This window comes from Balearica regulorum, chromosome 2 (assembly GCF_011004875.1).
Source record: "Balearica regulorum gibbericeps isolate bBalReg1 chromosome 2, bBalReg1.pri, whole genome shotgun sequence".
NCBI classification, from domain to species: Eukaryota; Metazoa; Chordata; class Aves; order Gruiformes; family Gruidae; genus Balearica; species Balearica regulorum.
The window spans coordinates 67,369,214-67,387,110 of NC_046185.1; the positions used below are offsets into that span (position 1 = coordinate 67,369,214).

Genomic DNA, 17,897 nt, shown 5'->3' on the forward strand with positions numbered 1-17,897 from the left:
CGTCTTGCCATTTTATTCCTAAAAACTGGATCTCCTGTGCAGGTCCCTTGGCCTTACTTTGTTTTATGGCAAAACAAGTTTTTAGAAGTATTTGAACTATTTCCTTCCCTTTCTCAGAGACTTCTGCTGCTGTATTGCCCCCATACAATGATGTCATCAATGTATTGCATGTGTTTGGAGCTTCACCCTTTTCCAGTGCAGCTGGATCAGCCCATGGCAAATGGTGGGGCTGTGTTTCCACCCCTGGGGCAGTTGATTCCAGGGGTACTGTACACCCCTCCAAGTGAAAGCAATTCCTAATTACACTCTCTTCAGCCTCCAGTACAGTCAGCTGTTGGGATCCCCCTGTCACTCCAGAAATACAAATGGGTTCTGCCCCTTCGTGGCTTGATGGCATTAGGGTACACTGTGCACCGGTGTCCACCAGAGCTTTATACTCCTGGGGGTCTGACATGCCAGGCCGTCAGATCCGCAGAATCCAATAAACCCAGTTGTCCCTTTCCTCCACTGGCTGGAGGCAGAGCCGCTCTAGTCCTGGTCATCATATTTGTTCCTCACGCCTTGTAAAAATGACTTAGAAGTCCTTTCAAAAGATTCATAAGTACGATCAGTCCTTCTACTCTGGGAAACTGCCTGCTGGAAACTGGAGTGGCATTTGTCCTGGAAGAACCCCCTTTTGTGATTGTTTTTCCTTGCAGCTCGCATACTCATGCCTCTAGGGTTGAGGTAGGTTTTCCGTCCCACTTCCTCATGTCCTCTCCGTGGTCATACAGGTAAAACCACAGAGTGCCTTGTGGTGTGTTACCCTCTATATCTTTTCTTTCTTGAGCAGAGGAACACTTACTCCTAATAGCTGAGGTACTGCTCCATACAGGTGGGGAATAGGACATGTCCTCTTCGAGTTGCTGGACCTTCTGGGACAGTTTTTCTTGAACAGGTTTTTGGGACTTTTCGGGCAGTTTTTCCACAGCCAAGACATAGGTCTGTAGGGAGGAAGAGAGATTTTCTTTGTATTTCCAGAGGTGGCCAGCCACTTCATCCACTGTCAGTCCCTCTTCGCCTTTCCAGTCCATTACTGCAATGAGATGGCATACAATGATGGTGTGCTCCCTACGAACCTCTGCCATGTGGGTCGGATGCATTGGACTTCATCTGGATCTGTGGGTAGCTGCGTGTTGTCTGGGTCACAACAGACCATCTCCTGCACAGCCAATTCCCTCAAGTACTGGATACCTCTCTCCATGGCTGTCCACTTGCCTTGGCTGACATACAACATCTTCACTGAAGGGCTACCTGTCCCTCACACTTGACAGCAGTTGCCTCCAGGGGCTGAGGGCCTGCGCCTTCTTCCCAATCTCTTTGCCAATGCCCCCTTCCCTAGACAGGGATCCTAGCTGCTTGGCCTCCCCACCCTCTAATTCCAGGCTACTGGCCCCGTTATCCCAGTATTGGAGGAGGCACGTAACAATGTGCTCCCCTGGAAGGCAGTTGAAACATTTTCTCATATCTCGCAGCTCACTCAGGGACAGGGATCAGGTGATTACCTGTGGTTCTGCCTCTTCCTCCTATTCTTGTGATGGTCCTGGTTCATCACCATCCCTTACTGAGTGAACTGATTTTTTTGTGTATTTCTTCTTCTGTATAGAGGTGAGTGATACTGACACGGGTTGTTTTAGTTCAGCTGCAGTGCCTGTTCCTGGGTTTTGAGTAGCCACAGTGCTTGTTGGTCTTTTTTCCCCTCTTGCCCTTGATGGCACTGCCTACTATTGAGCAGTGTTTGGTAGCTACTGGCCAGGGCCCAGCACAGTGCAGTAAGTGGGCTTTGAGCAACCTGGTCTAGTGAAGGGTGTCCACGCCCATGGCAGGGGATTTGGAACTAGATGGTCTGTAAGGTCCCTTCCAACCCAAACAATTCTGTGATTCTATGATCTTTCTTATACGCCCCTTTAAGTACTGAAAGGCCACAGTGGGGGGTCACCCTGGAACCATCTCTTCTCCGTACCATTCTCTTCCCCAGGCTGAATAACCCCAACTCTCTCAGCCTGTCCTCATAGGAGAGGTGCTCCAGCCCTCTGATCAGCTTCGTGGCCCTCCTCTGGACTCTCTCCAACAGCTCCATGTCTCTCCTGTACTGGGGCCCCCAGAGCTGGACACACTACTCCAGGTGGGGTCTTACCTGGAGAGCAGAGTAGAGGGGCAGGATCACCTCCCTCGACCTGCTGGTCACACCTCTTTTGATGCAGCCCAGGACACGGTTGGCTTTCTGGGCTGCAAGCACACACTGCCAGCTCATGTCGAGCTTCTCATCAATCAACACCCCCAAGTCCTTCTCCTCGGGGCTGCTTTCAATCCATTCTCCGCCCAGCCTATAGTTGTGCTTGGGATTGCCCAGACCCACATGCAGGACCTTGCACTTGACCTTGTTGAACTTCATGATAATATTTTCCATTATCCTTGGGAGATTTTTTTATTTAAAACCCCTCATTTATAAACTCATTGTAAAGCTTTTGAAATAAGTGACAAGAAAATGGCTCGCAGAAGGACAGCACATCCCTAAGTGTATTAGTTGACAACCTGGCAGACTGTTCCACTGCTAAGAACACAGTTGCCTGTGGAGCTCTGATGGAACAAGACTCAGCTGCTCCTTAAACATCTGTCTGACACTGAAACCACAAGAAGAATAAGGGAAAGAGAAGGTGGTGAGGTTAACCTAGCGTTTAGAGTTCACTTTGATTTCCCAGTCCCCCCAAATAATTTTAAAATAAAGTAAAACAAACAAAAAAGACCCTAAGCAACTTCCATAATTTTCCTTAGAGGAAAGTATAAATCCACATACAGAGCCCAAGTTTCTCTTCATGTTAGGACTTCCAGAGTGCTGAAGTCAAGCATATCATAGAATCATAGAATCATAGAATGGCTGGGTTGGAAGGGACCTCAAAGATCATCTAGGTCCAACTCTCCTGCCGTGGGCAGGGACACCCTCCACTAGACCACATTGCCCAAAGCTCCATCTAACCTGGCCTTGAACACTTCCAGGGATGGGGCATCCCACAGCTTCTCTGGGCAACCTGTTCCAGTGTCTCACCATTCTAACAGTAAAGAATTTCTTTCTAACATCTAATCTAAATCGACCCTCCTTCAGCTTAAACCCATTACCCCTTGTCCTGTCACTACACTCCCTGATAAACAGTCCCTCTCCAGCTTTCCTGTAGGCCCCTTCAGGTACTGGTAAGCTGCAATTAGATCTCCCCGGAACCTTCTCTTCTCCAGGCTGAACAACCCCAACTCTCTTAGCCTGTCCTCATAGGAGACGTGCTCCAGCCCTCCCATCAGCTTCGTGGCCCTCCTCTGGACTCGCTCCAACAGCTCAATGTCTCTCCTGTACTGGGGCCCCCAGAGCTGGACGCAGTACTCCAGGTGGGGTCTCACCTGGAGAGCGGAGTAGAGGGGCAGGATCACCTCCCTCGACCTGCTGGTCACACCTCTTTTGATGCAACCCAGGACACAGTTGGCTTTCTGGGCTGTGAGCGCACACTGCCAGCTCATGTCGAGCTTTTCATTCATCACTACTCCCAAGGTATCCACCAATTTCCTAGTTTTCAAACGAAGGGAAAAAGAAATGGACAGCAGCATCTTCAGGATGCAACTCTGCAAAGGGATTGTTTACAAGCGTGAAGAATGTTTTTCCTTTTTTCCAGGGCTGTGTAGAATTGTGAGTAGTAAGCATCATTACCTTATTTGGAGGGCTTCTGTGACACCTTCCCTTCCTCCCTAGGGCCAGGTACTTGCAACTTGGCCTTTTTCTTTTACAGAATCCACCCTGAGGCTCTATCTGCCTGTTTTACTTTCTCTCTAGTTGGTGGCTCATCCTACAAACATGACTTACGAGAGATGGCGACTTCAGATTCTGGCTTGCTTACTCATTCTCAGTTCAGCCCTACCACCTTTAAAGAGGGATTCAAACGATGCTAGGAAAAGGAAAGCATAAATCCAGGCTTCTGACCAGCAGCATCCACAAAGGCACTAGGTAAGACGACCTCATGGGAAAAAAAGGTTAAATGTGCCTTGGAAGTTCCGCCATTCTGCCAGTTACTTCTTCTACAAACTTGCATAAGCCAAGACTTTACGTTGCTTCTGATTTCCTGCATTGGCCAATTTCCTTGAATCAACTTCTGTCTACTTGTTACTCCCAAGAAATTTCTTTGCCTTATCTTGCTCCCGTGCAGTATAGAACTGGAGCAGAATAAGTAAGTCCTCTGCCTATTCCTGTTTCTCTAGACTCTGGTCCTTCTTCAGGAAACATCCTTTACAAGATGATAGGCATTAGAGCAGCATCACCTCAAATGCTTGCCATCCATCAGCACTAACACAGCTACACCACATGCTTCGGCACTGAGGCAAGAGGAGTTTTGAGGCTGCACCAGAGCCCTTTGAACCAATTCCACGTTTCCTTAAAAAGGCATTGATAAAAACCCAGACTAGAATGTGCTTTGGTGGGTAAACGCCCTACTTTCCAGCCAATTTTTTTGGTCAGTGCCGTACCTACTTTCACACCTTCAGCAGCACCTGTTTCCCACTGTGACAGGAATCATTCTGGTCCAGAGCCATTTGGGGGATCTTCTGCAGCAATAAGGCTCCTTTAGAAAGTGCTAGAGCTAGCTGGTTTACACCAAAGACAGGGAAGCGTAACAAGATTGGCTGGAAAAGGAGACATCCTTCACAGGAGACAACCTGGGAAATTTGTCAGGCTCCAGGTTTTTTACTTTGGTACCTTGGACCTATTGGTCCTCAGAATGCTTCCCAGAATGACTGCACTTCCTTTGGGTGGATGCATGGGGAAGCTCTTTTGAGCCCAAAACTTTGGGGCTCTTCTTTTGTTTCCAGGGAGAACATATACAGTGATCACCTCAGCTTTCTGGGGAGGTGAGGGTCAAGCAGTAGCTGTTGGGAGTCTTTCTCCCTTACCTCCTTAAAGAGAAGTTAATTTTTACACTTAATCCACGGCTGTTGGTTGAGGTGGTCTCAGGACATTGGTCATTACTCCTGCTCTCCCACCTCACCCAGAAACAATCCATTGCCTTTGGGAAGAGCTCCTTTTTTCTGTGTGCGTATGCTATGGCAACCCTTGGTCTTTCCCCAGGTATTTCACTCCAGAAGTGTGTTCAGAAAACATGGCCGAGCTGTCAGTAAGGGTCTGCTTGATTATCACTTGACAGCTGGTAGCAGCTTCTCTGCATGACTGAGGTTTAGTTGCTACTTGGCCATCTTTCCCTGACACCAGATACTGTACTCTGGCCAAGGCACTTAGGAAATCACATTATAACACTGCTATTTTTTAGGCAAGGTGTCTTTCTGTCTATAGCCCCAAACCTTTTCTGCAAAACCTCTTGGAACGCTGCTTGCTGTCACTGACAGCAGCAGCTGATGTCTAGGCACACCCATCAACCACAGCGAACCTGTTAGGAAATTTGAAACAAAAGGGGGGGGGCATGGGCCACCTGCATATGATGAGCTGGGGAGGGGAGAGGACTTTGGAATAAGTCAGTATTGCTACAGTTTGAGAAAAAGTCTTTGGATAAAAGCTAAAAGCTCTTGCTTGTAAAGATACCCGCAAGAGTAGGAGTTACAGGTAAGTAATAGCGCCGCTGGAGTATTTTTAGATAGATTGCTTTAAGAAAATCTTGCACCAGCACTAAGGTAACTTGGAAGAAGCAAAGAGAAGTTATCAGGTTGCTTCTTCAAAGTTACTGCAGGAGACATGTGCAACAGGAGTCAGTTGTTACTGGTTTTGGTTATTCAGTTTTTCCACCAAGTCCCTCCCCCTCTGTAAGTGGCGAGATGGAGGGTAAGGTTTTGAGATGTTTGACTGTCAGTTCAAGGCCACTTCAAGTGTGTGCTTCGGCACAATAAGGAAGACTATTGGTGTTAAATGAGCCCACTGAGCAGAAGGAACTACATATCCAGAGTAGTTAGATAAAGTTTATTTTTGTAGGGACCTTGTTGAGCAAGATGTGGTATTGGACACAGGCGTGAAGAAGTTCTAGTTGAAGATGTCCCAAGGATACCCTGAAAGGAGGCAGCTAGAAAATCAAAAGATAAGGCAAGGAAAAAAGGCCATCGCTGTTCAGTGAGAGGGACCCCCAAACCATAGAAAATTAGAATACAGAAATAAAACCACCACTCCGTTAAAAAAAAGCTGTACAAAAGTAAAGTAGACTGTAACAGTTGATCTAATATTTTTACTTATTTTTACTTAATTTTAAATTCTGTATTAAAAATTAATACATTAAACTCTTATAAAAGTAAGGCACATGCAAAACATGTTGTGCAACTTCTGACTTTCAACTCCCTTATAAACTAACAAGCATTATTTTAATTTGGCATTTCTAAAGAGTCATTTTTCCCCATGCAGGATATGTGGAAGAAGGTTAAGTTTGACATTGCACCAGTTAAATCTAGATTCTGTGCTTTCTGTACTACAGTAAGCAGAGATGGCCATATTGTACAGTCATACAAAATAAAAACCAACTCAAGTACTTGATTCTGAAGGTGATGACCAACATACAAAATTTAAGAATGTGAAGTTATATCCATTATAATACATCAATAATCTTATTCAGTACAGGATGATTTGGCAACTCCAGTCTGTGTAATGCCAATGTGCAGCTCCTAGTTATCAGTGTCATACGATGCTGAAGACCATGGAAAGATATTGCTCATAGGACACCTGAATCCAGCCATCTTGATCAGTATCATAACGGCGGAACACATCAGTCAGCCTCTGAAACGGGGGAGAACACATACGTTTTTGTACATTGGGAAAGTTCAGACTGCCGTGTATTCCCCTGGCCACTTTGGTTTCTATAGCTTTAGGAACACTTCCGTTCATCCCCTCTGTAGGCACTCTACAATCTCATGCATATCGAGGTAGCCCTTTGCCATGTCTTGTGCTTGAGATGTGTAGCAGATCTGGTTTTAAAACCTGCTCATGATAGAATACCTAAGGCTCTCGAGACACTTCTTTATAGACCAGACAGCTTTTTATAGCTGGCTTTGAAGGGGAGGAAAACTACACACAATTCTCATGAGACATTTGAGAGTCACCTGGAGACAGAATCCAGCGAGTACCGTGTCTGTTTCTCACTTTCTTGCCAAACACGTTTGGGTATCAGCAGTATCTGAGTTGTCTCTGTAAGACCCCAGAGGTGCCGGGCAGTACGGACAGACAGTGGACCAACCTACCTACCAGCGTGGTTTCACTAACACCAGCTGAATGAGACTCCGTTTCAAAGCTCTCTTTACCAGAGTGTAAGTTTCTAACACAGTATAATTGGCTTCTCTTACAAATGAATATAAAGGCAACTGATGTTTCAACAGCCTTATGGCTGTAGACACGAAGGAGAAGAACAAAATGCCTGTATGCAGATAACAGCGATAATACTTTTACAGGGCGCTCCTTTCTCTTCATGTTGCATATCAGAAGGTATCTTAAGACACTGTTGCAATGCTGGCCAGTGCAAAAGCAGCAACCTTTTTCCCCGTCCTACTAAAACTCAGCTTGTCCACTGCTAGTTTCCCCAACTTTTCCCCAAACTCTTATGTCCATTTCAGAAGAGCCAGAGACACCTAGAGAAACCTTAAGCACTGAGGTGAGAAATTATCCAATCATTGATTTCTAAACAAAATAATACACCTGTAAACTCGAGTTTTCTCTCTCATATATACACACACATGCATTTCTGTTACTGAAAGGGTTTTTGTTAGTTTGTTTTAAATGTCTTTTACTATCATTGCCCTGCAGGAACAGCAGTGACGAAAGACTGAATAATTCAGCTGCTACATCAAATTCCTTTTAGTTAGAGCCTTAAATAGAGAGATAAACAGAAAACTCACAATTCCAATACGAGAACTATGGGCACCATGGGAATGACACACTCCAGTTTTAACGCACCCAAGATTCAGAGGAAGCATGTGTGTTAAACTAATGGAAATAGTGTTAAGTTTTTTTCCTTTTAAAGCACTGAGACTATTTTACATTTTTTGCACCATACAAATATGTAACAGGTCAAAAAAATTTATCAAATTTACATGTGATGCAAATAGTTAACAAGTGAAGACCAATAAATGAAAATGTTTTGAGCACCTCTCGTATACTTTGTTCAAATGGTTGGTTTATAACCAAGTTCTAGAACCAGTATCATAGTTAAATTGAGAACCATAAAAGTTTAAGGCGATTTTTTTTTCAATTGACATTAAAGCTCATCTCCTTTCTTACCTGTAAAACAACACAGCACTGAATAAAGTCATCAAAAGCGACCTGTCCTCTTCCTTGTCTGTCAAATTTCCGAATAAGGATATCGTAGAATTGATCAGACAGTCGGTAACCTTAGCAAAAAGAAAGGCTTTAAAAGGTTTCAATTACCGCAGTCATTCTATAAAAAGAACTAGGCTATTTTATAACAAAACAAGTAAGCAGTTACAAGAGACATTTTTTTTGCCAAATTATCTGTGTTACATTAACATGCAGTAAAACCCATGCTTAATAATTATAGACAAAGTCACAGTAAACGTAATTACTGATTAAAGTGACTAGTTGGTTGAGGAAACGGTGTAGGGTTGCAGCTCAGGTTTTTGTAAGTGAAGTCAATTGAATGAAAGTTCCTTTTGCCATCAGAATGCTGCTGTAGCGTAGACAGCTGGCTCTGATTTAAAAAGTGGAAAGCTGTATCAAGTACCTGTGTAAGTTCAGACATGTACCTCAAGTCTTGCTCCTCTCAGAGCAGCTAACAGGGGAGACAGAAATCATTCTGGGCATGTACTGACACACCCAGTTTTTTCCGTTAAAGGGAACAGCTTAAAAAGCAGTGCTCGTGGCGTGGACATCTTTAAAAGGTACCTTAGAGCTGAAAGGATAACTGCCTTTCACCTGCTTCGTTCACATTTGTCAGAGCAGCCCTAACAATAAGAAGCTTCATCTGATGACATAACCCAATCACAAAAACTGTAATTACAAATGAATTACCAAAACCTGTTAGTGCTTGCTTTAGTTCATTTTTGTCAATCATTCCAGAATTGTCTCTGTCATACGTTCGAAAGACATTCTGCCAGTCCGAGATATACTTCCAGACTCCTGTGAATTCATTGAAGTTCACGCCACCTTTATTTTCTCTATCAAACATGCCTGAAATAAAAAATAAGAAACATATATGAGTAACACATTAATCACACTACTCTTCAGTAAGATCTGCTAATACTTTAAGAAGGAAGTGAGAGCACTTTGTGGAAGGTACTGGAGACAGAAAAGAAATAGGAAAATTACAAGTGATATTTTGGAAAGTTTTGCCAAAAAGAGCAAGCAGTCATCCACTGAAGGCGGATAAGATAAAGCAGGATAAAAGAGGACCAGAATGAATCACAGATTGATTGTTTTTCCTGGGTTTTCATTTCCAGTTTGAAAGTGTTTAGGGCCTGATTGATCATCCAGTGACAAAAAAAAAGAGAGGGGGTTTGTTATTTTCTGAGGACTCATGAAAAGTCTACAACATCTACTGACTGCCAAAAGTGCTGGGATCTTCATCTGCATTTGACTAACTGATACTGTTGTCTTTATGCAAACAGCATCTCACACAGCGACTGCTGCTGAATACTTATTAAAAACAAAGCAAAAAAATTACTCCTTGGATTTATGAAGTCTATGATAGAAAAGATTTTTTTGTGCTTGAATTTTTCTCCTTCTGTTCTACCACCATCATCTTCCACATTACTGGCAATTATTTTAGGACTAAAGAATTCAAACATTGTAAAGCTGCTGTTTGGTCTTTTTGGAGCAGAACATAGGATTAAAATGCAAGACAGGGAAAAAACTAGTTATGAATACCAGCTACGCAATATCTTTTTAGAATATTTAAGCTGACAATTTCCCCACACATAAATTACATTTACTATCTGTTCAGGCTCAGGCTACTTTGACAAGTAGATGTGTGTGCGTGCAAAGGGCATTCCTGTATTATTCAAAAGGGAAAATATTTAACTTACTACTGCTGGGCTGTCTGGGGGAGGAAAAAAAAAAAAAAAGAAAAAGAGTAAAGTCATATTGAAACATACCACCTAACAATGAAAGACCCAAACTACTTCAAAAGATCTTTAAACAGGCATTCATTATTACAGCAGAAGTACATATTTTATACAGATTGTAATATTTGCACATACTTATTTCCTCTAAACCAGTGCAGCACATGAGAGCATTCTCAATCGTCTGAACAGATGACAAAACAGTGTCTTGACTATTTCACATCACACAACTACACTCACCAAGAATTGACCTGACTGTTGCTGGATTGAAGGGAGTCCATGTGCCTGAAACAGAAAGAATTACTTAGTTCCTCAATACTAAGTAACATTTTAAAAGAATTTAACCAACCAACCAACAAACCAACCAAAAAATGAGATAAAAACTTAAACAGTGAATTCAGAGCTAGATGACATGGAGCTAGCATATTATAAAATAAGGCTGCTTTGAAGTAATTATGTTCTTGACCATTCAGAGATGACTTCAGACCAATGCTTTACAGGTACTACACAGAAACTAACATTTTCCAGGCTGCACCAAAAAACCCAGAAACCTAAAACCGTGGAAGAACTAAGAAGGATTTTTTTCATCCTGGGTAGTCAGGAGGTACTGAATAAAAGGCAAGATCAAAACTGAAGCCGCACATTTTCTACTGATGGGAGCAGAAGTTTTAAGTTATAACTCAAAGGTCTCGTATCTATTCCTCAGTAAAAACCCATCTGCTTATTTCCCGTTTTACAGGTGGATTACTCCAGGGCATTTAGTTTCTGACACACGAAAAGAAAAGGTTCCTAACATGGCATAACCACGCAGTGCAATTCAGAGTTGAGTTTAGTATAGTTCCCACCTCCACTGCCAAATCAATGAAGTGTTAGTTTAAATTAGTATTTTCAGACCAAGAAATGTTGCTGCTTAAAAGGGCCTGAGCAGTAATCATCTGAAGAGGAGCTCTGTACTTCTCTGAATATTTAGATGCTAGTCACTTTGGAATGGTTTGCACTCTCTTGGAATCATTCCAGAGTGCTAGGAAGCATTAAGCTTTAAATTAAAAGAAATGCTGTGCCTCATCTAGAATTTCACCATCAGTTCTCTAGAGCCTGTGAAGGTACTAGGAAGACCAAGAAGCACATATTAAATTAACCGTGGATGAGTGCAGGGACCACAAAGGAACCAGTAAGACCGGGGGTACTGTAGATGCAGTTAGCTGACCACAAATGCCTAAGAGAAAAGCTGTGGTGGTATTAAGCAGGCTTTGTGAAGGCATGGCTGCTTTGCTGGATCAAGCTGCAAGTGGTATAAGTAGCGCCTACACCAGTGCTGAAGTTCTCCCATAGAAGGGAAACTGTATCAGTGCAAGTCTACAGACGCAGCCACGGGGAAAAACTCTATACTGTAGGCAGGCCGTATGACTATTTGCACCTAAAGAGAAACGTAAGCAGAGAAAGAGTAAAAATGGCTCTGAAAACGCTTAAGCAGTATTTTAGACAGAGAACATCAGTACCTTAGAGTTGTATGTCTCCTGACAAAAATAAAAAAATAATGGAATTATTAATAGGGTGCCAGCATTTAACTCTGAACAGAATAGAGGGAAAAGGGAAAGCTCAGTTTGGAATTTAACTTATTTCATGTTGAAATTTTCAAGAGTCTCACACAGACACTTTATGGTGAAACCAGAAGGACTGTACTCAATTCAGCTTATTCCAGTAAACAGTAAAAGACTGTTCCCTTCCCCTGACTTTGCTATTAATTTTACACGGCCGCACAGAAAAAAAAAAACAAACAAAAAACCCAAAAAACCAACAAAGAAGGAAGCATAGGATTTTATTGTGCAAATAAATAAATGAAGTGATGATCAGTCCTTCCCAGGTAAGTATACTGTTATTTGCATAAACTTGAAATGTTGAAAAGCTGAATGTCAAAAACACACTGAACTTTAAATTTTAATGAGCATTATGCAGACTTTTTTAATGTTTTAGAAATAAATAACATTCTTTAAGCCCATGTTAGATTATAGGACAGCTCCACACAACCATCCACTAGAGGATATATTTTGAAAAGAATATAGTGAATTGTTAGCGACTTTGGTGTACAAGATCTAGAATCTCTTGGAATGAAGTGAATTCACTTGGTGGGGATTCTTCATAACTGCAAAGCACTGAAACTGCTAATCTACACTGTAAATAAGACAAGAAAAGAGTTCAGATAGTCATCACTGCCTATGACCCTTAAATTCAATCAGATGAGAAGATATTTAAAATATGTGAAATGTAAATGGCAGGTAAAGCCAGGTTCCCACGCTGTTATAAACAGTAATCTTAAATAAAAACAGTGACTTGATCAATTTAACTTCGCTTTTGCTGAAGCTGTTATTGAAAATAGTATTTTTGTTATGGATCAGGTGCAGCAGCTACAATATATTGCTTTTAATTTATCAGATATATTATTAAATATTTTAGTAAATCCATTTTAATTACAAGACCACAATTTTACTAAATAGAGACATCCAAATTTGTTTCAAATCAGGTGATTACTGACAAAAAGGAGCTTTTCAGTCTGTGTGCATTGCAGCTCACAACAACAGTTTAAGCCATTCTCGGTCACAAAGCACAGGAAGGATGATGGAATTAAACCCTGGGAAAAGGGGAACTTAATATGAACTCAAAAGTGCACAAATAGCTTCAATATGCACTTTTTCAGATTTCTAAGAGAGGAAAAAACTAAACCACAAAGTACAACCCTACTCACCCTAAGTCACCAGAGGAAAGTAAAAATAGGCTACTGGAAAAATGTTTCATATTTTATTTTGCTTGCATCAGTTATTTGACCATACCCCAGTTAGTCTTTAAGCATTATCACAGGGAACTGACAGACTACTAGAAAGTTTTAATACTAGATCTAGAGTGCATCTTTCTACTTTGTTAGGAAAAAAAAACCCCAAACATGCCTCATTTGGAAAAAAAAAAATAAATTACCATCTTCAATTCCTGCACCATACTGTATGAAAAGATTTTATGTGCAGTGAAAAGGCTGGTTGTAAACATCTGATCTTTGTCCAGGTTATACACTGATCCTGGTTAAAAAACAAAGTAGTGTGAGTAGTGATGAGTGAGGAATAATATATCTATCACCATTTATGTTTTCTAGGAAGCAGAGCTGGAAAAAATAAAGGGATGTGCATGCCTTCATTCCCCAGAATACAAATCAGTAACGTTTACAATAGGTACTCAGTTTTACTAATATGTACCAAACCCAGAAAAGTTGCCTTGAAATCAAAAACACCCAAGAACAATGGGCTCAGAAAAAAAAAAAAAAATCAATAAAAATCAGCAAGATTTTCCACTTTCTCCTCCTCTTCAGCCTTTTGCTGTAGATTAAATAGTATTAATCAGTGGCAGGAACACTCAACAACCCACCCCCAGGTCCAATCAAAAAATTCTGGCATCAAGTAACCAGTCTCACATGAAATTTAACATTAGGTTTACAATGAACCACCTCAGTACTCATTTACAGACTTACCATTGGATAATGCCTGCTGAAGTTCATTATCAGATATTATTCCACTCCTATCTTTATCAACCCTGGGGAAAAAAACAAAAAAAAAAACAAAACCAAAACAAACCAAACAAAAAAAAACCAAACAAAAAAAAAAAAAAACAAAACCAAAAAGAGTGGTAAGCTTTAAATGGCTGAAATTAACAGGTTCCACTTACAGAAGACTTCAACATTCTGGTTCTTACTCACCAGGTAAGATTACAATTAGTGACTTTTCAGGAAAATATTATTTTACTTGGTAAACCATTCACAATTACTGCACATTAAACACTTCATTCAGACTGATGAGACATTCTGGAATATGATAAAAGCTACAAAGAAAACTGCAAGACTTACTTATGAGCGAAGAGACACACACAAACACACACTGGCAATAAAACAGTCTGGGCATAATCCACACAACAGAGTATTTTTATGTATTTATTTATTTTTAAAAGAAGAGCAGAGCACACCATGCTGGTTAAATCCACAAAATGCCCAATGTCACAATACGGAGTTGTTTGGCACCCAGTGCCCCTCAGCAAGATGTTGGCAATGTAGAGAAAGCCACTCGTGTAACCAGTGCCAAGTACCAAAGGAATCCACAAGGAATCCAACTGCAGGACCTTGACCCCTTTCAAAGGGGTTCAAAAAGTGAAAAAGTGCAGGCAGGTGCCAGCTTTCATTGAGCCTTCTGTCTATTGTCTTAGAGAATGAAGTTCTACCCCAAAATTAATAAACTAAGTAGTTTCTGCCCAAATAAAGCAGGATCGTGCCTTCTTTAGAAGGACATCTGAAAGCGGTGGTGACTTCCCTCCATTTTATAAGGGGACCTTCCCTTTGACACCAACAATTTTTATATCCCCTCAGTTACTACTATTCCAAAGCAGAGTCCTGCTCAGTTGATCCCTCTGCAGAAGCTGTTTTTTTTCTTTTAGTCCTTATTGTCTTTTTCTAAACCTTTTCAGTTTATTCTACTAGATTCCCTCCCCATCTCAGAAATTACATAAACTGCATGCAATATTCAAATTGCAAGTATAAGTTGTATATATTATAATAACAAAAAGATACTCCTCTTTTTTATTCTGTATTTCTTCTCTATGTATTCCTAATGGTTTTTGTCTTTTATGAGCTGCTACTAAGTGCTAAGCTGATATTTTCATGGAAACATCTTAGGACCTACTTATCTTGCTCCTGAGCACCATCAGTCAGCTTAGAGCACATTCATTTTATATACAAAATGACGCAGAGTTAAAGTGGGTCTTCCTTAGGGACATCAGTATCTACTCTGGATTTCATCTGACCATGATCTGGTCATGACAGGGTGATATGACCTAGTCATTCAGGACCATGAGGTGCTCCTGCAAGTAACCAACAAACTTCATCTGACCATTCACCTTCTTTTCCCCCAGTTGTTCATGAACATATTGAATAAAGATCCCAGAACAGCTCCATCTGTCAGTGTGGCAGATGATCACACACTCTTCTTTTTTAGTCAGGTAGTTATCCACCAAAGGCCTCTCCCTTTGATTCTGCATATCCTGGATTTCTTTAAAGGCCTTTGATACTTCTGTATGTTGAGAATCTTTCTGGAAATTAATTGCACCAGTTCTAGTATCATATCCACACCCAACCCTTATCCAACATACTCCAAGATTTACACAGCAGTCTGCCAGACAGGAATACATTCAACAAAAGCCATGCAACTCTCCTGACTAGTTACTTTATTTAAAATGGTTTCTACTGGTTTGCCTGGTGCAGAAGTCAGACTGTTGATCTATTTCTTTCTGGACCCTTTGAAAAACAGAAACAGCATCGTGCATGTCTCCTCCCAAGTTCTCAGATGAAATGGTTTGACGGAAGGCTAGGTAGGTAAGCTGCCACATTCCTGAGTCACTGCTGAGTTACTAAGTAAATACTAGCCATTTTTAGCAACTTATTACTGTTTGCCTATTCCTGAACCTCTTCTTGCTTGCTTGAGTCAAGATACATCCTATGACACATCTCCTATTAAAATGGATCCCCTCAGTTTCCTTGACACGACACAAATGTGAAGAACTCCTTTAGCTCCATTACTACAACAGTCTCAACAGTGTGGGTTTTTTGGTTTTTTGTTTTTTTTTTAATGCAGGCCTGGTAACTCTCTTGCAGGTTTCAGCTCCAGATGTATTCAAAACAATATTTATTGTTAAGTTTTTAAGTTTCCATTAAGCATTTATCAGATTCCTTTTTAGATGTCTTCCTGCTAACATTTACCCTCCAGACTTAACAATCCTTTCTGGATTCTCAGGTCAAAAATTACTTCGGCCCTTTCAAGGTTACCTTCTTGCTTCCATTAATCCCCCTCCCCTTGCTCTAAAATACAGCCATACTTATTCCTTCTCAAGCCTTTCTTAAAGCTCCCCCTTCAGATTCCTCCTACAGGGATATAACCGCGATGTTCAGCCGCCCTGCAAGGCCCCAAGACAGCCAAATCCTGCCTTGGATGCCCAGGGCCGGTGACAGACTCACCGGAGCGCCTGACCGTTTCCGGGCACCTCCCAAGGCCCGCTCCTCCCGGTGCCCCCCCAGGCGGCGGCGGCGGCAGCCCCGGGAGCGGCCACCCCGCCCGCCCAGCAAGACTCGGCAGCGCGGCCCGGGAACGAACGAGGGTCGCGGCGGCCACCTCAGGGCAGCGGGCCAGGCCCGGCGCCGCGGGATAGGGGTGCCTCGGCCCAGCAGGGCCTGGCGGGGGGGGACGACGGGGGACGGGACTCCCCCTCACAGCCCCCTCCCCGCGGCCGTTAGGGCCCCCGGGGTGGGGGGCGGGGGGCGCAGCAGCCTCACCTCTGGAAGACGTTCCACAGGAAGGCGGGGTCGGGCAGCGCGGCGCCGCCGCCGCCGTGGGGCCTGTACTGATACCCCGCCGCCATGGCCCCTCCGCGGAGCCACCGGGCAGCTCGAGCCTTCCTCTCCGCGCTTCCGGCACGGACCACCTGACGCAGCGTGAACGGTGACGTCGATGAACCGGGCAAGCGCACGGTCCCCGCCCCGGGGAATCCCGAGCGGAGCCGCTTCGCCGCCCGCCTGTTGCCACCGCGACGGCTGCGGGGCGGGGTCGGCTGGCGCGGGGTCGAGCTGGGCCCCCCGGGCGCGGTGGGGGCGAGGCGAGGCTTGGCGTCCCCCCGCCGCGTTAGCGGGCGCGGTTATCCCTATTTTTCCCGCTGGCACCGATCCTTCAGGGGCTCCCGAGCTTCCGCCGGCTCCGGCGCTGCCCTGCCTCGGCAGCGGGGCAGCCCCTCGGAACGCCGGACGGAGGGCGGGGCAGCGGCTGCCGGGACAACGGGCAGAGCCCGAGGAAACGCTCCGCCGCAGAGAGCCCCGCGGCCGCTGCCCAGCGGGACAGGGCGTAGGGAGCCCCGCTCACGGGTTAACGGCGCTCCTCCACACAAGCCCTCATCCACCGTGAGGGTTTTTCCAAGGGCAGGAGCCGTCCCTGTGACCGTTTCCTAGCAGGCGGGGAGAGACTGTGGGGAGGTGCTTTGTCACGGAGGGGAAACAGCCCAAGTTTAACATCCAAGAGCTACAGGGTTACTGCTGCAGAGGAAGAAGGGAGCGTAGGGAGAAACAAAGCCCGATGAACTGATTCCCTTAGGCAAACTGAAGATCAAAAGCACACAGGAAAAGCACTTCAGGAACAAGATTAAAATCGAAGTACACCTCAGTAATTCTTAACCGAGGGCTGAACACAACCCTCCAAAAATCAGCCTAATTCCCCTCCCCTAGCCGTGATTTCTAGGAAGAGGGTAAGGTCCCGTAGGACCTTGCTAAAACTCCTCCGGTACAGAGACATCGAGCCGATGCTCTACTGAACCGTCCTCAGCCTTTGGGACACGCTGCTCCTGTCAATGAAAAAAGCCACAATCAATCTTCGTTTTATCCTTTGTCCAAACTGCTGACCTCCCTGTATCTCTTCCAGGTAAGGAATGGCACAAGGTCTGGGCATTCACAGGCTAAATAAGTTACATATACAGACTCCAGAACATTAATTAGAACAACGTAGGCTCTTGTCTTCCTTGTACTTATCTCTGTTATCTATTAGTACCTGAACAGAGTTGTCACCTTCATTGTGTCCTTCATCAAATAATTTTAAATTCACAATTTTCTAGTAATATTTTATAATTAGAACAGATAAATACTGATAATTAGCTTTTAGCTTTAATCTGAAAATACTGTGAAAACAAAAAAACCCCAGTATCTTGCATTTCCAGAAAACTATTAAATCCAAAGTTTATTCACACTTCAAACAAACAAGATT

At 43.4% G+C, this 17,897-nt stretch overlaps 1 protein-coding gene across 1 annotated transcript; it reads right to left on the reverse strand.

The window, feature by feature from the left end:
- Positions 1 to 6,231: 6,231 nt before the first annotated feature.
- On the reverse strand, positions 6,232 to 16,690 carry PDCD6 (programmed cell death 6). The gene is made up of 6 exons (XM_075744626.1): positions 16,427 to 16,690; positions 13,586 to 13,647; positions 10,312 to 10,356; positions 9,023 to 9,181; positions 8,276 to 8,385; positions 6,232 to 6,781 (listed from the first exon to the last, which is right to left on the reverse strand). The coding sequence occupies exons 1-6, from the start codon at positions 16,510 to 16,512 to the stop codon at positions 6,683 to 6,685; spliced, it is 561 nt and encodes a 186-aa protein (XP_075600741.1). The 5' UTR covers positions 16,513 to 16,690; the 3' UTR covers positions 6,232 to 6,682.
- Between the last annotated feature and the right edge of the window lie 1,207 nt (positions 16,691 to 17,897).